At 46.7% G+C, this 22,849-nt stretch overlaps 1 protein-coding gene across 3 annotated transcripts in view; it reads left to right on the top strand.

Annotated features, from left to right (window-relative positions):
- The window catches only part of Slc23a2 (solute carrier family 23 member 2), a 98,808-nt gene extending 76,411 nt beyond the window's left edge, over window positions 1–22,397 (top strand). For all 3 annotated transcript variants that reach the window (XM_036183559.1, XM_036183558.1, XM_036183560.1), the window contains exons 9-16: window positions 1,501–1,621; window positions 2,035–2,191; window positions 6,237–6,384; window positions 7,735–7,840; window positions 12,464–12,593; window positions 14,056–14,193; window positions 16,837–16,932; window positions 18,045–22,397. In XM_036183559.1, the coding sequence (XP_036039452.1) occupies window positions 1,501–1,621; window positions 2,035–2,191; window positions 6,237–6,384; window positions 7,735–7,840; window positions 12,464–12,593; window positions 14,056–14,193; window positions 16,837–16,932; window positions 18,045–18,277 (1,129 nt within the window). In that variant the 3' untranslated portion in view covers window positions 18,278–22,397. The remainder of the gene's footprint in view (window positions 1–1,500; window positions 1,622–2,034; window positions 2,192–6,236; window positions 6,385–7,734; window positions 7,841–12,463; window positions 12,594–14,055; window positions 14,194–16,836; window positions 16,933–18,044) is intronic.
- Window positions 22,398–22,849: the final 452 nt, after the last annotated feature.

Raw genomic sequence — 22,849 nt, 5'->3', positions numbered from 1 at the left:
TGGGGCTTTGCTCCTCTTTGGTCCCAGCTTCCTTTGCCCCATCCCTTTCTGAGCATTCTAATCTGTGTAGGGCCTAGCCATTAGTGTCTTCCAGGACTTTTCCTCTGTGTCCCCTCTTTTGAAATTCCAGTTTAGACACAAGCTACACTTTCCTTAACCTCTCTGCTTTTTTTTTTTTTTTTTTAAGCTGAGGATCGAACCCAGGGCCTTGCGCTTGCTAGGCGAGCGCTCTACCACTGAGCTAAATCCCCAGCCCAACCCCCCTGCTTCGTAGTAAGTCTCTTAAATGTATTTGAAAAGAAAACAGTGTAGGTAGGTGTTGCTTGAAGCAAAGATGACAGGATGACAGGTAGGGTTGGGGCGCTTTGGGATATCATAGAGGCTGTTCATCTTGAATAAATAGGTAGTTTTTAATACTCCATGTTACCATGCTGGGTTTTTGTTGTTGTTGTGGTTTTTTTGTAAATTCTGTCCCAGAGGAACAGAAGTGACTTGGGCCCCATAAATGGTTTCATTCTTGACCTAAGCTGTCAGGCTTTGATGACTTACCAGTTCACCCAAATACCCATCAGACGGCCTGTGCTCAGCCAGGCATTAGGAGTGTGACCAGGAAGAGGGCTAGCTAGTGATGCTATCTCAGCAGTTGGAATACTTAAGCTTAGCTTTGAAGACACACTCTTCTTGTCAACCTTACTTTAGGTGGCAGGTGAAAAGCCACTGGAGATAGAGGACTAGGACCCCTGTTAGGTGGTTAGGCACATCCTGGGTCTCTGTATTGTTTTCTTCATACAATCTACTTGGGAGGAGGAGAAGTGGCCTCCGACTTGGCAGCCACTTGGGCCTCAGGCTGAGGAAGTGTCAGGGTCCTGGAATTAGGAAGTTCTGTAGTCAACCCAGGCATTCCTGCTCCCAGGACAGGTGCAGAAGGAGAAGTAATTCAAGCTCAGGCTACAGATTTAGACCTTATCACCAAGAGGACCTACCCATGGGACCCTGAGGCCAACTTAGTGTCTGTGGAAAGAGCATGGTCACAGAAGCTGCCCACAAGAAGCTGTAACTTGTACTGGGAAAAATAGTCACCTATCGCTCCAGAATGTAAAATCGATCCCTGGTGGCGTTCGGATCGTGTCCTTCCCTCCTGTTGGGGTATATGTGGGCATGTGTGCACACTTCCCTCCTGTGGGTGTTCACAGCAGTTTCCTGGTTGCTTGGAGCTGGTTTCTAATTGTAAATACTCTCTGGTGTTGTTTTATCTGGCCTGATTTCCCTTCATGGAGTGAGCTTTTCCGTTCTTTGGGTTTTCTTACTGTAGTCAGTATCAAGACATGGTAGGCCAGCTGCTGGTGGCCTCTTTCTTCAGATGGTAACATTTCCAAATTGCGTGAGGAGGGCTAGCACAAGTTTGGGTGAATGAACCGAACATGTGTAATAATTAAAATGGAGTTCTCAGCGCATAGCTATAACAACCTTTCACTTTGTGAATTTTCTTTCTCTTCCTAGGACGATTTTCCTAGTGTTGTTATTCTCGCAGTATGCCAGAAATGTTAAATTTCCTCTCCCAATTTACAAATCCAAGAAAGGATGGACTGCATACAAATTACAGCTTTTCAAAATGTTTCCTGTGAGTAGCTGATCACCTCACCCCCACCCCCAGCACAGTGTGCCTTTGTTTACATGTAAGATGCTAGGTAAAGGAAGGCTACAGGGAGACCCCTACATCTCTGTGGTGGTGACATTGGAGGACTTAGAGTCTAGGCGCCATATACGGGTCTGGTTCCAAGATTCGATCGCATTATTTTGTGATGCCACAGAAGGACTCTGAAATGAGACCCCACATGGTCTCTGCAGGCATGCTACCCATTCTTCTACTTGTGGACTTTGAAAAGATAAAATGAATTTACCACATAAGCCTCTCGGTGCAATTCCATTGAAACAGCTGGTCTACATAGTGTTGACGATGGCGGGCTTGGGGTGATGGGGACACAGTAGGAAGGGATGTATTACCCAACCAAGCTTCTGCCTTGACCACTCCAGATAATCCTGGCTATCCTCGTGTCCTGGCTGCTCTGCTTCATCTTCACGGTGACTGATGTCTTCCCTTCCAACAGCACCAACTATGGCTACTATGCACGCACAGACGCCAGGAAGGGTGTACTTCTGGTAGCCCCATGGTTTAAGATTCCATACCCATGTAAGTATCATGAAGGCCTGACTGGGAGGGGTCGGAAGTAGGCAAAAGGTTCTGCATCATGAAAAGCTTTGTTTTGATCTAAGAATGTCTCTTTCCCTGAACATTTTTTCTAATCACTTATGTGTATGTGTATGCACATATATGTGTATGCCCGTGTGGGTGCAGGTATGGAGGTCAGAGCACCACCTCAGATGTGGCTCTTATCTCATCTTCCCCTTGTTGGAAATAAGCTCTCTTTGTTGCTTGCCACTTCGTCCACCAGAATAGCTCTGCTGGGAACTACCGGGGTTCTCCTTGTCCGCCCCCATCTCTCAGGAGAAGCGCTGGTGTTGTAGATATGCACTTCTGTGTGGCTTCTGGGGGTCTCAGCTCACATCCTCATGCTTCAAATGGCACACACTTTACCCACCGCCCTTGAAGCCTGAGCATCTTAATGGCTGCTTGGTCATTAGAGAGTTGGGGGGGGGGGGCTGTCGTCCCCAGAAGTCGGTCACTCACACACAGCTACTGACCAGCTCCCCTCAGGTTAACTACTTGGCCTTCTGAGCTCTATCAGGCTCTGAAATCCTGGGCAGGTGCTCTGGCCAAATGTGAGCTGTGATGGCAGAGATTTGAGGGCCACTGCTGATAAAGACAAGCACGAAGCTACTTGGTGCCAGAGCTGCCACAACGAAAAGACCTGGAGATTAGCTAGCTGCTCCTGCCTGGCAGAGTTGATGTGATCATTTTACTTTGGTCACGGCTGTGGAGGTAAACTGACACCCACAAGCAGCCGGAAGATGGAGCTTAGGCTTCAGTGTTGGGTAACTCATGGGGCAGAATGTGGATCTCACCCAGAGAATCACCTGGAGTCACGTGCAGCATTCTACAGATCCCAGCTCTGAACTTACTCACGGGAACCAGTAGTTAGAATGCTGTTCCCAGCATTTTGGGTTTTCTTAGACTTGAAGCATGAACTTAGCCAGGTTGAGCCAGTTACCTCCTGAGCTGTCTTGTTTTCTTACTTAATAATGAGAAACCCGAAAAGCAAGAAAAGCCAAGAATATTAAGGTTGGGTCAAAGATGACTCCTCCAAGCATGCTGAGTGGTGATAATGTCGGCAGCTCTCCCCTTTGTTCATGATACTTTATGAAAGCTTTAATAGGCTTAGCCTTCTAAAATAACATTCTCTTCACATGGCGTTTCAGAGTGTATTTAGATATACCTATCCTGTTTCCAGAAAAATGTGCTCAGTTCATAAACACACCTATAAGCCAAGATAAAGTGAGACTAAAGGTCACTTGGTGAGGCATCATGGGAGGACGGAGCAGAGGAAGAGCCTCAGCACATCCACTTGGCCTGCACGTGCATGTGGCTTCCCAGCTGACAGCCAGTGGGAATACAGACCACCAGCTGTTCCTGAGGAGGACTCTGTAGGGTGTCATCCATGAGGTGGTGTCACTTAGTAGACAGGATGTGATTGAGCTCATAGGGTTCTCTTCAGAAACATCCTTCAGCTGCCAAGAGCTAGTGATCTGTCTTTTACTCAGTTCCTTTGAGTAAAAAGCTGCCTGCAAGACCCAGCACTTTGCAGCAATTGAGTCAGTCTAGAGAGGAAGTTTTCACATATCATAAGCCATGTCCTCAGCCTTCAATATAGGAAGGATCATTTAGATTAATGTTAATATACAGACTTCTGGTCCAAGATGTCAGCAGTGCCGAGGCTGAAAACCTGTTGTAACACACAAAAAAGTACGTAAGCAGACACAGCATGTCCTTATAGATAATATCAGCATTCAGGAGGCCGAGGCAAAAAGATTATGACATGCATGGACTCAATAAAGTTCTAGTTAGAAGGAATGATAAAATAACAGCTTTAGCCGGGGAGTGGTGGCGCATTCCTTTAATCCCAGCACTTGGGAGGCAGAAGAAGGCAGATCTCTGTGAGTTCAAGGCCAGCCTGGGCTACAGAGTGAGTTCTAGGACAGGCCCAAAGCTACACAGAGAAACCCTGTCTCCAAAAAACAAACAAACAAACAAACAAACAAACAACAGCTTTAAGGCAGAAGTCAAAACATTGTGTGTGCATGCATGGGAATGTGTGCACAGATAAGACACAAAGATGAATTAAAAGTTTAAGAAGGGCTAGAAAGAGGGCTCAGTGGTTAAGAGCTCTGCCGAAGGACCTGGCTTCCGTTTCCAGCACCCACGTGGTGGACCAAAAATCATCTGTACCTTAAAAAATATTTCAAACTTAACTGTTGGTATAAAAGATTTTTAGAAATTAGACTTAAAAAGACTTCTGGTAAAAGGCAAAAAAAAAAAAAAAAAAAACCCAGACTGAGGAAAATTTTAGATGTATTTCATAAAAAATGGTGCAGGTTGAGTATTCCCCTTTTCCAAGATGATTGGGGCCCTGGTATTTTAGATTTCAGATAGTTTTGGACTGGGAATATGTACATACGGAATCCCGGGTTCAGAGAGGGTGGGTCTGAGTGTGAAGATCATCTGCATTTCACCCACCTGACACACAGCCTGAAGGTAATTTATATTCTTCTTAGAATAGTTCTATTTCTTTTCTTTTTAATGCCTGTGGGTGCTTTCCTGCCTGGTGCCCATGGAGGCCAGAAGAGGGTGTTGGATCCTCTGGAACTGGAGTTACAGATGGTTTCTCGGAAGTGAACCCAGGTCTTGTTAAAGCACAGCCCGTGCTCTTGCTCTGAGCTCCCATGTACCTGCACTTTGACTGTGATCTGTCTAACATAGGGTTAGGTTGGGATTTTCCTCTTGTGATGTCATGCTAGTTCTAAAAAAAAACTCCAGATTTTGGGACATTGCATATTTTTAAATTAGGGATGTTCAACTGAAAATGGTAGAATATAATAGGAATCTTCCCTCAAAACCAGGGACGGGAAGATTGCTTAAGGGAAACTCATGCTGCAGTCTACACAGTGTAACAGAAGAAAGCTGCTTCTAAAACTTCAAGTAGAACTTGACAGAGAAGGTCCTTGAAACAACCCTGAGAAAGAGAAAATGTGGGCTGCCAACGTGGCCGGGCACAGCCCGCGACACCCATTCTGGGAACACCCCCTTGCGCCTCTGACTCCAGCTGTGTCTGCCTCCTCTGATTGCTCCCAGAGGACAGCCCCAGGCGGGAGCGCTGTCCTCCCATTCCGCCCGTTCATACATCTTTCTTTGGACGTATCTTTCTCTTGCTAACCTTGTCTTCATTTGAACTTGAGCTATCACACTGTTACTGGTCGTGTCAGAGTGAGCAGAGCCACAGGCCTGGCTCCTGCCCCAGAACCGCGGTTCAGGTTTTCCCACTGTGTGGCTTCTGGGTTATTATTCCCAACGGTTCAAGGAACAAGGGCAAGTGACTGTATCAAGGAAAGGAAAATGTTTAACAAGAATGAAGAAAATGCAGATACTCAAATGAAATTACACTGGGGATTTCGTTTGCTTTCTAAAATAAAAGTTAACAAACAGGATAGGATTATACATACTTTGTGGTGTACTTTGTGTTAGACTAGAGTAGCTGTGACCTCTCACTTGATGCTACTACTTTTTCCGTGTTTTCTACAGCTGCGCTGTGAGCCCCTGCACAAATTCAGTTCCAAGCCAGGAATGGAATCCCAGCCCTATAATCCCTGAACTCTGGAAATTGATGCAGGAGGCTTGCCATGAGTTTGAGGCCTGTCTGGCCTATATAGTAAATACCAGGCCATCCAGGGACATTCAAAAAACAAAAGCAAAACAATTTGTGTCCCACCATAGCAGGCAGTGTTAAATTACACTTTAGTGGACACTAGAAACATGACTTTGAGGAAGAGAATCCCCCCATCTCTTCCAGGCCAGTGACTGCTTTCTTAAATAAAGATGAGGAGGTCAGCCCTCACGGAGGCCCTTACTCAGTAACTTTCTCAGACATCTGGTGTGATTTAAGATTTAAAAGCAGACAGTTTCCAAGAGCTTCAGAATCCCGCAGAGTTCCCTGAGGTCCTCGTAACCTTTGCCGGTCCCTGAGGTAAGTGAACACATCTTTAATGGTTGTTTCCTTCCTCAGTTCAGTGGGGGATGCCCACCGTCTCTGCAGCTGGTGTCATTGGGATGCTCAGCGCTGTCGTAGCCAGCATCATCGAGTCCATCGGTGACTACTATGCCTGTGCCAGGCTCTCCTGTGCCCCACCACCTCCTATCCATGCAATAAACAGGTATGTCCCAAGAAGACATGCTCATCTAGCCTTGGGAAGAAGCTGGGAGCTTCGGATGACAGCAGCCAGACCATGATCCGCCGCTTGTCTTTGGCTAAGTCACTGCCCCCAGTGCCCCGGTTGTCTCATCCATGGCACAGCAGCACCCTGCCTACCTTCCTCCCAGTCTCTCCAGCTTGTGGAGGGGTGGAGACAACTCTTCCCAGTGTGAAATCGGCAAAGCAGGCACCATGTGTTATCGTTATTTTTTGCTTGGTTCTCATGTGTCTGTTTTAGTTTTCTGTTGTCCTGTTTTCCCAAGTACCCTCAGCCCCCCCCCCAAGAGCTCAGGGTAATTTCTGACTTGAAGAAAACTCAGTTTTTCTCTCAGTCCTGACTGCCATATACTGTCAGACAGTAACTGCTGTAGATCTGTTGGTGGGTGTATTTCAGTTGTCTTTCCGGGTAACCTGCTCACAGTCAGGGATCACAGAATCAGACAGGAACAGGGAGAGGTGAGAACTTTAAGATCCAGAGACTTGAATGAGTCCCCCATGAGCAGGGGGTTGCACCTCCTTAGCTTGTGAAGTCATTAAGGAATTGTTCCTAAGGAAGACAGAGGAAGGAGTGCAGACCATCCCTCCTTAGCTTGTGAAGTCATTAAGGAATTGTTCCTAAGGAAGACAGAGGAAGGAGTGCAGACCATCCCTCCCATTGTCGCCCCTCCAACAGGAGTCAGCATGGCTTGATGAACTCTTTGGGGGCTTCTCTAGCAGAACTGTTACACGTGATGAGACTACTCATTTCTGATTTTTTAAAAAAAGATCCAAAGCCAGGCGGTGGTGGTGCATGCCTTTAATCCCAGCACTTGAAGAGGCAGAGGCAGGTGGTCCAGTCTACAAGGTCATCCTGATCTACAAAGAGAGTTCTAAGAGAGCCAGGAATGTTACACAGAGAAACCATGTCCTCCCCCCCAAAAAAACAATTCAGTGGTTACAAACTTATAATGATTTCTTCCTAAGGAAACTATCTTATATCTTAATAGCAAAGAATCAAACTGATGTGTTTTACTTCTAAGTATAGCTCATGCTTCTCTTAGATTCAATAGTTCTTTGATTTCATTTGAAATTATTTTAAAGTACTTGTGTCTAGTGGGCAGTATGGAGATAGCCTTCTTAGAGTTGCTGGGCATATGGGGGAGGGGTTGTCCTCAGCTGATCAGAGAAGGGACCTGAGATTCCGCACACTGCCACACTTAAAACCCCCATCCCTCCCAAGGGGCGTCATTCTTGTAGGTTTCAAATGTTAAGAGCTGGTTTCAGTGTCTCCCATGAGTGACTGTCTCTCTTTCTCCCATCTCTTTACTTTTAGGGGTATTTTTGTGGAGGGTCTTTCCTGTGTTCTCGATGGCATATTTGGTACTGGGAACGGCTCTACCTCCTCCAGTCCCAATATTGGAGTTTTGGGAATTACAAAGGTACAAATGTTTTCCTAGTTCCATGGCTGTCTGTTTCACTGATGAGTCTGATGGTACCCTTCCATTGTGATCTTCCTGTCCCATCTCCTTTTCCCCTGGGATGAGTGCCTGTTAGGAGACCTCCCCTCACTTGGCCACTGGGTAGGAGGCATCTGGGTATAGTTGTGGCTTCCCACAGTCTGCAGACATTGATGGTCATCTGCCTATGCCAGACCTCTGCTTAAGCACTTGGGAGTGCCTGATGAGAAAGAACTTGGAGTTTACATCCTAATGAGGGAAGACCCTCAGAATTCAGCAGAGAATGTTGGATGGGAGATGCCTGTCACTAAAGAAAACATCTATCACATTAAATAATAGTCTCAGACCTCTGGGACAGAATCCCTTTAAAGTGAAATCTGTGGGGTCACAGTGAAGCAGAGCCTGAATCTGAGTCCTACCCACTCAACCCTACCAAGCACTCTACCTGAATCTAGATAGTGACATGTACAGCCGTCCCTCCCAAAACCCAGCTTCTGTAAGAAACTCTGCTGCAGACCTGTCTGCTTTATTACGGGCAATTAAACTTCATGTCCCAGCTGCCATAGGCAAACTGCTGCTTGCTAGGGTGTTGAGTGCTGGTTGGCCCAGCAGCCATTGGGTGTTGTGTAACTAGAGACTGTTGAGACTGGTTCCCTTTTCTTTATAGCCTGGATGAGTCACAGGGCTGCTTACCTGAGAACCTAACCCAAAGTCCTCTAGACCTGTTTGACTCCTAGCTCCATGAAAGATTCTATAATCAGATAAAAAGAAACCCAGTATTAAGTTCAATTCATCTTGATTACAGATCCAGGTGAAAGGGAGCAGTGTTGAGATGCAGGAAGCACACCTGACTTGCTGATCTTCCCTTAGGAGGCAGGGCTGGTGAAGCCCAACTTGAGGTGTGCCAATGGCACCATCTGCTGCCCATTGCTCCCAGCACATGGCATGGAGGGAGAGAGGCTTTATGGGTACTTACTGCAGTGCGGATGCTGGAGCCCAAGTGCTGCCCACAGTAGGCAGCAGGCGTGGAGCCCAAGGAGCTGAAGGAAGGGTTTGGTGGGCACAGAGTGTATGTTAACCAGCCACCCCTGAGCCTCTGTTCTCCCATGAGCCCATGGGCAAATAACTAGTTCCAAATAGGGGGTTATAAAGTTGCTGAGAGGACCTTGTGTTTATCAAGCATCCTCTGTCTGTGCCCTTACAGATACCATAGAATAGCTAAGGTCACTGAAAGGAAGCAAGTAGCCTTTACAACATGACCATGGTGCCTCAGGCAATGAGTGATCTTTGTATGGTCCCAGCCTTTTCTGAAACGGCACCCCAACAGCGCTTATTTTTTAGTTGTGCAGGGGAAAATGTACACGAGTGCAGTTCCTACAAGGTCAGAAGATAGCATCAGATCCCCTCAGTGCTGAGCTGTAGACAGTTGTGAGCCTCTAAATATGGGTGCTGGAAGAACAGTATAAGCTGTTAACCACTGGGCTATCTCTTCAACCCACCAACACTAATGAATGAGAAGATTTATGTTGCTCAGAATCCCTTTGTTCCCATCCTTTGGAGCCATTTCTCCAGACAAAAGCTGTATCCACCCGAGACACTGTCAAGTCCCTAGTCTACATCTGCCTGAGAGCAGGGAGGTGGGACTTGGAGCAGAAATGTCTATGTGACCCTAGCCCTGTGGTCAACTCGGAAGACTTCCTGCTTAGGGCAAGGAGGCATGAGTTCTGTACTGTGGTAGACCCCTCATCCTGTTGAATGACTTTGGATAAGCTGCTTTTATGAGTAGAGCACAGCCCCTAAGGTCTAGATCCACCCTGTCAGACATGGCAGTCAGTAGCCACATGCAGTGGTGTGCACTTAAATAGGTTAGTGTTAAGATTTTACTTAACCAGTCACATTGACCATATTTCAAGATTCAGTCATTGCACATGCTCAGAGGCTGGCAGAGGGTAGCACATTTGGAAAACACTGCCACTGTGGCGGTCTCCTGAGCCATTGAACCAGGCTTGGTATGAGAGGAGGGTGGTTTGTCCCCCACCATCTGTCTACATTTCCTGGCAGCTTTGTTGTTCCCAGCTTCCATCCAGTTACTGCATGCGTACCTTGGACTTGGAATTACTGACCTTCTCGCCAGAGTTGAGTTGCCCACTCTACCTCTGCTGAGTGTAGTCTGCCTGTCCCACTCAGAAGGCAACAGGACAGACGCCTGTTGGCAGATGGGCTGCCCTGGCCCCATCACCTCTTTCAACATGGCCAGCAGGTTACCCCTTTGGTCTCTGTGCCCTGGTCTATAAAGGTAGCTTGTAAGGTGTTAGAACTTATCACTTAATAGCAGTTTAGCACGCCTTTCTGGCATGTTCCGAGTACCAGCTAGGTTACAGATACTGTCACTTAAACTGTTTGCCACTTAGTTTATTTCTAGGAATAGAGTGATTTTTTTCATGTGTCAGTGTTTTGTCTGCGTATATGTATGTATGTACCTGGTTCTAACCCCAGAGGTCAGAAGAGGGCATTGAATCCCCAAAACTGGAGTTGAAGGTGGTTGTGAGCCACCATGTGGGTGCTGGGAACTGAACATGGACCTCTAGAAAGAGCAGCCAGTGCTCTTGAATGCTGAGCCATCTCTCCAGCTCCAATACAGTATCTTTTAGAGATGGAATCTGGGGGAGATCATTTCTCTGGTGCATTTCATGCTATTGAAAACTTGGTTTTTGATGGTCATGAAGGAAGAACTGTTGAAGTTTAGCAAGGAGGCATGGAAGAGGTGCCAGGGAAGGGTAGAAGGTGCCAGAAAGGTCCAATGTAACTAGCAGGTAGCAGGAGGGCAGAATCTGAAGGCAGTGTCTCTGGGGGGCAGTTGGCAGGGGGATAAACTGGGCATGGAGATACATGTTTATGAGCCAAGTATTCAGGAAGCAGAGGCAAGAAGACCATGAGCCTGGGCTGTGGAGTACGTTCCAGGCCAGCCTGGTGTGCATCATCACGATAGACAAGCCAGGCATGGGGCTCACACCTATAATCCCAACACTCAGAGGCAGGGGCAGGTAGGTCCCTGAGTTAGAGGGCAGCCAGGGTTACACAGAGAAACCCTGAAACACCCCCCCACACACACACACACAAAAGAATCTGTAGGTACTCAGGTAATATTCGTGAACAGAGGAGTGGCTTAGTTGCTGCTGGGTTACAAGCTCTATTGTCGAAGGCATCCCTGGGCCCTTGTGTCCTTTCCCATCTGACAGGGCTGCCCATTCCTGCTGGGAACCTTCACGCTGAAGGGAGTCCTCTGCCTGTCAGCTCTTCCTTCATGGAAATCTTTCTCAGCTTCCTAGAACATCAACACCTCTCCACAACTCAGATTTTTTTTTTCCTTCCCTCCTGGACTCCCACATAGCAGAACAGTGCAGTTTTATCATGGGGCTGTGACTTAAAACTCATCTTCATATCCATCCATGCCCAGTCTACTGAGTGATCACACATTAGATCTCTAGAGATGTTTACTGTGGGTGCGTCCTTCTCATGGAATCAGTATGCCAGTCCCTCTTGATTGATGCTTGTATGATCTTTCCCTGAAGGAAGAGTTGACAGGCAGAGGGAGCATTACATGTGAAGGTTCCCAGCAGGAATGGGCAGCCCTGTCAGATGGAAAGGTCACAATGGCCCAGGGATGCCCGCAACAATTCTCTGTCTACCTGTCCTCTGGTCCTCGCAGAGGCTGGACTCGGGCAGTGGAGGTCACATGTCACCTGTGACCTCCTTTTCCCACTCCACCCATCCTGTGTCATTCACTGCCTCTGCACTGCCTCCAAAGAAGTAGATTGTTTACATGTCTAGAAAGTTTATTCAATGGCAGAGAGCAAAGGAAAGGTCCAGAGGTGGCAAACCTGGGGGGGCGGGGGACGGGACTGTCTGATCACATCTGTGCCAGCCAGACACAGCTGCACCGTGTCCTCTGATCCTTACATCCAAACCACACAGTTCATCCATGGTGGAGTAAGGAGCCTGAGAGCCACAGGGGCTGCCTTCTTAAGTCATTTAGTTAGAGGTATAGTGGGCACGCAAACCAGCAGCCAGGCTCCAGAACTCTGCAGTCTTAGGCCCCTTCACTATGCCACCTTCTGCGGCAGGACACCATGAGGGAGGCTTCCATAAATGGTAGGAGATGTTCATCTGACTTCGGGAAGATGGACAGAGCCACAAGGACTTCTGCTGGGTTGTCTTGGTGAAAAGTCATGAAAAAAGTGGGAGAGAAGCAGGGACAGTATGTGTAGCTGTTACATCCATGACTCTTGCCAAAGCCCGTACTCAACAAAAGTAACTCCATCCAGGCCACGGATGAACAGTCTGACCTCTAACTCCTGATCCCTGGGGTCACCTATCCCCAGATGAAACAGTCAGCCGAGGTGCTGGAGAGAAGAATGGACCAAGGACAAGTGGGGACCTTGGGCTGTCTCTGTAGTAATTAGGTGTGGAGGACTAGTCCCTGTGAGCTGAAAGTTTAAAGTGCTGTAGGTTCTGCCCGGGACACGGTCACATTTGCCCTGGACTCCGGGAGTCTGGGTTGGAGAAGGGCAAGTAAGCTTATGTCTGCAGCTGTTGTGTCCACAGGTTGGCAGTCGCCGCGTGATCCAGTATGGCGCAGCACTCATGCTGGGCTTGGGCATGATTGGCAAGTTCAGTGCCCTGTTCGCATCCCTCCCAGACCCTGTGCTCGGAGCCCTCTTCTGCACGCTCTTTGGTAAGGGTCCACTTCCCTGGAAGCAGCATGCTTCCCATCACTGACCATTCTTCATGTTGTTAGCTGATTCTTTTGAAAATCGAACTGTTTATTGTTGCTGTTTGCATATAGGCTTTTACATACAGGCTTCAATCTTCAGAATTCCCTGGATTCAGTAGAATTTTTAGACAATAGGAACTCAGCACTCAAAACTTGGATCTAAAAATACATGCAAAACATTCTTTCCTGGAAAACACTTAACTTTGAACAAAACACAGATGCAGATTGAAAACAGTATTTCCACTTCACCAAAAGTAGTCATCATAAAAAGTGTAAAAATCACCCAATACACATGACCTAATTCTTTTTTTTTTGGTGGAGCTGAGGATCGAACCCAGGGCCTTACGCTTGCTAGGCAAGCACTCTACCACCAAGCTTTTAACCTCTGAGCCATCTCTCCAGCCCATGACCTAATTCTTAATGGGGATGTTTTAGCAAATAAAATCTAACAATAAATCTAACAATTTCATTTTAAACTGCAAAAGGAGATACCTCAAAAACTTAGAGATTGGGCTGGAGAGATGGCTCAGTGGTTAAGAGCACCCACTGCTCTTCCAAAGGTCCTGAGTTCAATTTCTAGCAACCACATGGTGGCTCACAACCATCTGTAATGAGATCTGGTGCCCTCTTCTGGCCTGCAGGGACACATGCAGGTAGAATACTGTATACATAATAAATAAATCTTTTGAAAAACAAAAACAAAAACTTAAAAATTTGCACCAGTGTCTAAGCTAAATGTATGTTAAAGATAGAAGTAATTATATTATGAAAATTAAGATAAAAATCTAGTCTCTTTAATTAGACTTTCTAATTGATTTAACTCAGATATATCCCCTATAAATGAACCTTTAAACCTGATTGCTTTCACAATGGGACTTTGGATTTGATATGTACCATTCAGATACAGTCATTGTGGGCATGCCCAAGATTTCTAGTGTGGATTTAATGAAAATGCTTAAATGGAGAGCATGAGAGACGGCTCAGCTATTAGAGCACTGGCTGCTCTTCGAGAGATCCTAGGTTTGATTCCCAGCCCCCATATGGTCACTCACAACTCCAGTTCCAGGGCATCTGACATTGACTTTTGGTCTCCATGGGCACTGGGCACATACTTGGTGCAGTCATAAAAATGCAAGCAGAATACTTACATAAAGTTAAAGAGAATTAAACCAAGCCATTGTCTGTCTATTGATTTAAAGAAACTGGGGTGACGCTTCGGTGTGAGGCTGTCATTTGGGTCAGATGGGAATCATTCTAGCCCTGAACCGTATCTTTCTGCCACTGCACTGGTCTCCAAGCTGACTTCTGATAGACAGAGAAAGGACATCTGGGAACCTGTCCTCAGCCTCCAGGAGAGCCTGTCAGCATGCCGTAGGTGAACTCAGTGGAACTATTCTGATGCTTTTCTCTCTCTGTGATCCAGGAATGATCACAGCTGTTGGCCTCTCTAACCTGCAGTTCATTGACCTGAACTCTTCCCGGAACCTGTTTGTGCTTGGATTTTCCATCTTCTTCGGGCTTGTTCTTCCAAGTTACCTCAGACAAAACCCTCTGGTCACAGGTAGGAGAAAGAGCTCTTGAATCTTGGTCAGGGCAGCTGGGATTTCTACCAGATTCATGAATAGCTCTTGTAGTTGGAGGGCACCTTGGAAACCTCATGTATGTGACGCTGAACCTTTTGTCTCTGCCTTCCTTCTGAATCTTACTCTGAATATTTCTCTGGAAGCCACCCGGGCCTCTCACAGACATTAGCATACTGGCCTTGGAGTGTCTTCAAATTGACAGCCCCCAAGTGGACACTTGATATGGGTGCCGGGGTCTCCCTTCTCTTCTCTCTCTCTCTCTCTCTCTCTCTCTCTCTCTCTCTCTCTCTCTCCCTCCCTCCCTCCCTCCCTCCCTCCCTCCCTCCCTCCCTCTCTTTAATTTTGTTTTTTTTTGAGACAGGATTTCTCTGTGTAACAGCCCTGACTATCCTGTAACTTGCAACTTGCTTTATAGACTGCACTGTCCTTGAACGCACAGAGATCTGCCTGCCTCTGTCTCCCAAGTGCTAGGATTAAAGGTGTGTGCCACCACTGCCTGGCTAAGGTCTCACTTTTTTTGCTTTATTTTTCCGGAGTGTGTATACATCAGGAGCATGTGGGGCTAGAAGAGGGCATCAGATCTCCTGGAACTGGAGAAGAAGAAGATCTCAAGGCACCAAGTGGGTGCTAGAAACCTAACTTGCTACAAGAGCAATAGGTGACTTACCCAATGAAATGTCATCTCACCCGCCCTTGAGGTCTCATTTTTTACTGGTCACCTCTCCTTTGCCTCTGAAACTTTTGATTTCTCAGGCTCATGCTGTATTAAGTTGTGTAATTCCTTAAAATTCAACTTCACGTGCTTGGATGTGTCTTTCTATTTTCAATTCAAGAATACTTATTTAAGGCTGGGAATGTGGCTCAGTGGTTATGAGCCCTTTTTTAAATTTCCTCATATAGTATACTGTTTTATGTGTATGAGTTTTTACCTGTGTATGCGTATGTATACCGTGTGTGTACCTTGTGCCTAAGAGGATCAGGTGAGGGCTTTGGATCCCCAGGAACTAGAGTTAAAAACAGTTGTGATCCACATGTGAGTTCTGGGGACTGAGCCTGGGTTTTCTACCAGAGCAGCAAGTGTTCCTGAGCCAGCTCTCCATCCACCCTAGTTGTGTGCCCTTGTTAGTCTTGTGGAGGACCTGGGTCGCGTTCTCAGCATTTGTATGGAGCTCCAGGAGATCTGAAAGCTGTCTTCTTATCTCTGTAAATGTTGCATGCAGATGGTACACAGACATACATGCAGGCAAACACATATACGTAAAATTAACAGATCTTTAAAGAATACCTATTCAGCTCCTACTTTTTATTTTAATAAAGTCCTGCTGTTATGCAGAATGTACATAGGAGGAACCTTAAGAAATATGTTGCTACTGATATATTATTTTTACAATTGAATAATTCAGGGTCATTTGTTCAAGTTTTTTTTTTTTTCTTACATGGGCTTTCATGTGTAGTCCCAGTTGGCACTGAACTCATTTAGGCAAGGCTGACCTTGAACCTTTCATCCTTTCTCCACCTCTCAAGTGTTGGGATGACAGGCATGTACTACCATACCTGCCTCAAATTAACTAGGCAGGCAGCCTGAACTTTAGGTCAGCCTGCTCTACATAGCAAGTTTCGGGACAGCCAGGGCTACAGAGAAAGACCCTGTCTCAAATAAATAAATAAACAACAGCAGTAAAAACAGAAAACCATTTTTAAAGTGGCATGAACAGCTAGGCTTGGTGGCTCTTTGTAATCCCAGCACTCAGGAGGCTGACGCAGGAAGATTGTCATGAGTTTGATACCAGCCCTAGCAACAAAGTGAGTTCCTGGCCAGCCTGAGCTATGGAGTGAGACTTTGCCCAGCCCCCACGCCCCCCCCCCCACCTCCCATCCCCCACCCCCCACCCCGCCGTAATATTTTTGTAGCATTACACCTGCCATTTATTAAAAAAAGATTTAATTTTATGTGTATGGGTGTTTCACCCATGTGTTTGTCTGCATCATATGTGTAGTGCCTGTGGAGGACAGGAGAAGGCATTGCATCCTTAGGAACTGGAGTTACAGATGGTTACGAGCCACCCTGTGGGAACTGAACCAACGTCCTCTGGAAGAGCAACCAGTGCCCTTAATTGAGGAGCAATCTCCCAAGCCCCACCCCAGCCATCTTTAATTGTGAATCTACAAAAGTCTATAGACCATACCTCAACACTTCCACAGCTTGTTACAATCTTAATGTCACATATTCAGTTCATCTACTATCCACATTGTGTTTGGGGGTTGTTGTTGTTGTTTGTTTGTTTGTATTTTGTTTTTTTTGAAATAGGATTTCTCTGTGAAACAACCCTGGCTGTCCTGGAACTCACTCTGTAGATCAAGCTGGCCTCACAGAGCTCTGCCTGACTCTGCCTCCACTCAGCTACTGTCCACATTGTTAAAACCTTGGAATTGATGGAAGTTTGCACAGAAGCTTTAAATATTACTGGCAAGAATATATACATGTGTACAACTGAGAATTTTGTATGTCTAAGTCCTGTGTTGACTTCCAGAGGTGTCCACTTCACTGCCTCTTCTGAGTCTAGGACAGACCTGCCCGGGCTACAGTGATGACCCGTAATGGTGCTTCTGTTCTTATCCAGGTATAACAGGAATTGATCAAGTACTGAATGTCCTTCTCACAACTGCAATGTTCGTAGGAGGCTGTGTGGCTTTTGTTTTGGACAACACCATCCCAGGTAGGTGCTGTATGTCAGGGTTGTTAGACGCACAAGGAGCTCTGAAGGAAGAGCAAGGCCTTAGTGTCGCCCAGGTCCCAAGCTCTCTCATCCTCGCTCTGCCATTCAGAGACAAGAACCTCAAACAGCACTCAGTGACCTTTGCCTGGCAGTACCAGATACTCCCGAGTCTACAGCAGGAGGATCCCCTGAGCCCAGGAGGCCAAGCTGAGTAGCATAGTGAGATTCCCCTGTTCGGGGAGCGAGTGTAGGAATGATTGGTTCAAAGCTGCCACTGGTAAGAACCGCCTTCTAAAGTGGAGGAATGATTGGTTCAAAGCTGCCACTGGTAAGAACTGCCTTCTAAAGTGGCTGAGATGATACTCCATCTAAATGACTGTTAATAGCAGCACATCATCCTGTGACGAGAAGCAGAGGGATGCTCAGGCACAACCTGGGTCCCTGTCTCCCCTCACCTGAGCAACAGTGCCAAGCTACTGGTGAATCTCTGAGAGGTGACTGCTGTGCTGTTGTCAAATGTCGCCCTCAAGGACAGATGACACATCTGTCTCGTGTGTCTGCCACGGGCTCCCCGGAAATCCTGGAAAGAGACATGTGAGTGGTGGATTGTTCTAAGGAGAAATCTTAAGATTCAAGCCCAAGAACAAGACCAGTTCGCCTCCTATCTCCACATCAAACTGGAGCAAAACTAAAGGCTTCGGGGAGGCATGGCTCTGTGATGAAGGCGTCACATGGTTCTCAGTGGCATTTTAGAGAGGTGGTTTTGCACCACGTTTCATAATAGATTTTGAAGAGGGTGCAGGGAGGTGACCAGACAGCCAGTTAGGAGACTGGATCCGTGATACCCAGGACATCAGTCTCATGCCTGGTCAGATCTGAGCAGGGGGAGCTGGGAGGACGGGGGACAGGAAGTACGAAGTCACTCGACAGGAACACAAGGGCCAAAGGGAGAGTGGCCCCACGCTTTGTTTGGCCACTTGCTCCCATGTTCTCTGTTGCTGTCATTGTACAGATTTGATTTCTAGAATGGGTGTGTGTGTGTCTGTCTGTCTAACAATCCTCGTTTCTAAAATAATCAAGTATTCTTTTGTGTTTGTGTGTGTGGGGAGCAGGTACCCCAGAGGAACGAGGAATCAAGAAATGGAAGAAGGGTGTGAGCAAAGGGAACAAGTCTCTTGACGGCATGGAGTCCTACAATTTGCCATTCGGCATGAACATCATTAAAAAGTACAGATGCTTCAACTACCTGCCTATAAGCCCAACGTTTGCAGGCTACACATGGAAAGGCTTTGGGAAGAGTGAGTCCAGCCGGAGTTCAGACAAAGACTCCCAGGCCACAGTATAGCCTTTGCTGTGCCCTGTGGCCTGGCCACAGTGAGGCGTGTATCTAGTCCCTTGCTGAGTAACAAGAAGATATATGTTTGTATCTCTACATTCGCATCCTGCACCTCAGAGCTAAGACAGGTTGCACATCACTCTTCTGTTGTGGGTGGTGATTGTGTCCAATATGGTGTCTCGCCTGTCTCCTTATTGGTCCCTTACCCTTTTCATGTCTGTTGCTGGCCTTGGTCACTGAACTTGAAATCACAGTCCTGCCATTGGAGTGGGCATTTGGAATATGTAGTGGTCCTGCTTTCAGCTCCCTGCTGCGCAAACCCTCTTTCCTGCAAGCCACTTCAAGGTACGGGGATTTCTGCTTCTTAAACACTATGGCCCACTCTTTTCGCCTGACCTCAACCTGAGCCCTGTGGAGACCTCCTCTGGCCAAGGGGCCACCAGTGGCTTGACTTTGCCACATCTGCCTGGTCAGAGTAGATCTGTTGTCCCCAATCCCCAGGAGCCTGTTGACCTGGCTGAAACTGGTGAATGGCTGCCCTGTGCCCAGATGTGAGCATGCATAAGGTCTGCAGCCATGACCGGGTGGAACTCCAGGAGATTGACAGGAATGGAAAGGTCCTGGGTCAGTGGGATTCTCAACGACTCCCTCCTTGCCATCCTGGCCCCATCCAGGTCAGCACAGTTCATACTGGTCCATTTTACTGGCCGAGACAACCTATTTGGCATTTTCACTGCTGGCTGGTATGACGAGTGTAGAGTGCCCACAGATATGGGCACCCTGGCTCTGCTGTCCTGCACTGTTTCATGTGTTTTATTCCTATTTAATGTTATGACTATAGCGGATTTTTGAAATCAGTGTTTTTCCATGTGAAGTTCTAATCTTGCATTCTATTCCTTGTCCTCTACTCTTTACCCCTCTAAGAAAAGAACCAGCGTCTGTAAAACTGAGGGTACCATCAGGGAAGCTTCTTGGAATGGCTGTCCAAGGCCAGTGACCATTGTTGTGGGTGTGTTTTGTACTGCTCGATACCATGAAAGTGTAAATACTGTAATGTCTAATCTATTTATCACAACTGACTACTGGACCAGAACCCAGAAACATGGGCTGAGTTACATGTGAATTTGTTTGGTGAAGAAGGGAACCTTGGGCGGTAATACAGCATCACCACATGGAATGTGCCATTTCCTTCTGTTGCAAGTCATTGCTGGTAGAGCTGCTGGTAAGACTGTGTGGGTTGTCAGGTCACATGTCCACTTAGCCAAATAGCTGTGTCATTTGTTGTAGAAGATAGTAAGAAAAGCAGCTACCAGTGCCCTCTGTGAAGTATTCTAACCTAGATCACAAATTCTTGCTGACAAATGACTTGTATTGAATTTGGTTTTCAGGCCAAGGGAAAAGCCTGAGACAGAGCAATGACCTTGCTTCATGAGATTGTATCTCCTAAGTCGCTGTGGACCTGGCTGAACTGTGTGTGGCAGTGAGCATTCCTGCCTCCCTTAGCAAGATGTGACTCTCAGTAGCCTTCTCTCCACAGTATGTGTTTCTGGGCCCCAGCCCCAGGCTGGCTCAGTGTCACCACATTGCTAGGCCTTTGTTTTCATCTCTGCAGCACTCAGGAGAGTTTGGGGTTTCCATAACACCTCACTTCAGAACCACTGCGTTGTTTTGCCAAAATCTTACTCCAGATTAAGTAAAGAACTTGGTTTCTAGTTGCATTTAGTTCTGTATGTTTTCTGAATGTATATTCAGAGTAATTCGTGCTTTGGAAGCTTGTTGGTGAGTAGCTTTTGTCTCTCCTTCCTTAGCAAGCCCGTGCGGCTGACAGCTCACCTGCTCTGCATTCACTCTGTTGCCTCAGTCTGCATTTTGCTTGGCTTATCCAGCTTCTTTGGAAGCTTCTGAGATTTTCAGTATTGAGGTGCAGGAGTAGGAGTCCACACAGCAGCGTGAAGCAGCCAGTAATCCGAGCCCAACATCCTACCTGCTCCGCCTGCCTGCTGAGTGCCACCCCAAATCTTCCCGTTTGGTTGTATTTTGCTCTGGTCACTATTAGTCTGGGGCATGGGCTTAGCAAGAATCTATATGATCAAGGAAGTGCTATGCCAACATCTCCATGGGAAGCAGGTTTCCCCTTGCTTTTTTTCAGAACCAACTTTTGATGTTCTTGGAAGGAAGAGACAGGTGGGAAGGAAGAGAGCAGCCCAGTCAGGTGCCTCCGTGGAGTTGTGTACTTTCTGCACTGCCTTGGGTGATTGATACCTCGTAACCGCTAGGAAGGTTTGTCCGTGCAGCATGTAGTCCCCCAGAACATTAGGGAATGTGTATTTGTGTGCCTGGAGGGGAGATTTTAGGGGGACATGGTGGCCATGTGTGGTCTGTCTGGTAGATCTTGTGTCTGGCTTGTTGACCTGCACTGCTAGAACTTGCTGTGTTTTGTCTGCCATTGGGCAGTTCAAAAGTATTTCAGATGGGCATTCCATCTCTAGTTCCCACAGTGAACACTTGCCTCCTGCCTTTAGCTGCGAGCAGGCATTTGTGTTAGTAGAGAAAACAGAAGGTGTGAGCGAGGACAGGAAAGGCTCCCCTGTGCAGGGGGGTAATGGGGAATGGCACCAGTCTCTTCTTAGGTGATTCTCGATCTCATTTATGGATTAAACCTTGATTCATTGCGACATTTATGCTCAATCTTTCAGAAGAGGGTTTCCAGTGTTAATGGTTATTGGGATTAGTCCAGGCAAGAGAAGTGGCTTTACCAGGCCAGCTGGAGTGAGGCATTGTGGGTCCTCCTGGTACCCATTTCCACTGTAACAAATTCACATGCAGGATTTACTTTATACTGTAGAATACTGACTTTCATGATGACAACTTGATTTATGCATGAATATCACAGTATTTCCATATAGTAAAATAACATTTCTGCCCAGGATAATAGTCACAGTTTTCCAGGGAGGGAATGATATAATTTTCATGACAATGTCATGTGCTGATAGAATTTCTCCATTGATGAACCTCTAGTATGTGTGTATACTTTATTTTACCCATGTGTATATTTTATGATCCTGATCTAAACTGTTAGTTCTTTCATTCATGTCCCTGCTGAGACACTGATATTAGCAACTTAGAGTTGGCAAGTTTAATCATCAGTCAGACCAGGGCCACAGAGGTGAAGCCTCAGTATGGAACCATCTAGCTAGAAAAGACGCAGCATCCTGCAGGTGGCTGTGCTGGGGATAGACATTTGGCTGCTGGTACCAGGCTTGGCATGGCTTGGAGTGAGGGGCCTAATTACCCAGTTGTTGCTGGACGCCAGCGGTGCATACCCAAGCATGTCCACTGCATCCTGGGTTAGTGCACAGCTGGACCCGAGCTTTCACAGAGAGCTCTGGTCTCCAGGAAACTGTCTCTTGGATCAGGATTTCACATACTGTACTTAGTTCTCAGTCCCCTCAAGATTTGGACACAGAATAGGACATCTTCCACTTTCTACGCTTCCTACAGTCAGAACCCCAGTAGTGCAAGAAGGTCCCTACATGCCAGCTTCCAGCCTTCACCCATGGAACCCGAAGTACAGTAGTGCTGGGGTCCCTTTTCAGCGGCCTCACAGACCCCATCCTTCCAGGATGTTGACTGCCTTGTCACCTCCCTGACACCCGGCATCCTCAGGTTGCTGTATGTTTCCTGGTGTTTAGAACACTCATACCAACATTGCTGTCCGACGCCATCTGGCAGTTCAGTGAACATCCTTTTCTATCCGTTCCTAACAACTTTTATTTGACACATTAATAAGTTTCTGACTGTCCTTAAAACAGTAGAGATGCCTCTATTTTATTTGAGTTTTGTGACTGACTTTACCTATATATCTTTCTGGGATTTTGTTTGTTTTTAATTTTTATTTTGCATACTGAGGGTATTTGGGGTGGGGTTGTTTTTTGAGATGTGTAATTCTTTTATGGAGTTTTTAAAAAGAATTTTCATATTGTTTTTCTAACATGGCTTCATTAAACGTTTAAGTATTTTAAAAATATGTAATATTTGGACCAGATGTTGTGAATAATAGTAGAGATAAAGCTATTTTATTCTGTATTTTTAAAACTGTTCCGTATGAATAAAAGCTCTCCTGGATGTAGTTCTGCTGTCGTGTGCCTCTTTCTTCGGCTGGAACTCAATTAAGAGCCTCGTGTTTTAAGATTCTTAAGGAACAGAACCAATGGGATGAAAAAAAAAAAACTGTGTGTGTGTGTGTGTGTGTGTGTGTGTGTGTGTGTGTGAATTTATTAAGTCGGCTTACATTAAAATAATAACAACAGCTGAATCACACCTGAGAGGCTGAGAACCAGGTAGTTGTGCTGTCCTTGAGGCCGGGTGCCTCCGTAGCTAGAGTGCTGCTGTGGCTGCCTCTCACTGGCCAACAACCCAGCAGCTGCTTAGTTCACAAGGTGGGGAGCCTCGGCAGTCCCAGTCTGGTGCCATAGACCTGGAAGCTCCCTGGAAGGATGCCGGTGCTTACCCCGGGAGGGAATCCTGGAAATAGTGCTTTTGACATCAGTGGAGGAATTGGCTGTCGCAGCAGGTGAATCT

Source organism: Onychomys torridus, chromosome 4 (assembly GCF_903995425.1).
Source record: "Onychomys torridus chromosome 4, mOncTor1.1, whole genome shotgun sequence".
NCBI lineage: Eukaryota > Metazoa > Chordata > Mammalia > Rodentia > Cricetidae > Onychomys > Onychomys torridus.
The sequence above is the reverse complement of the archived record's forward strand: the minus strand, read 5'-3'. Positions and strand labels throughout refer to the sequence as shown.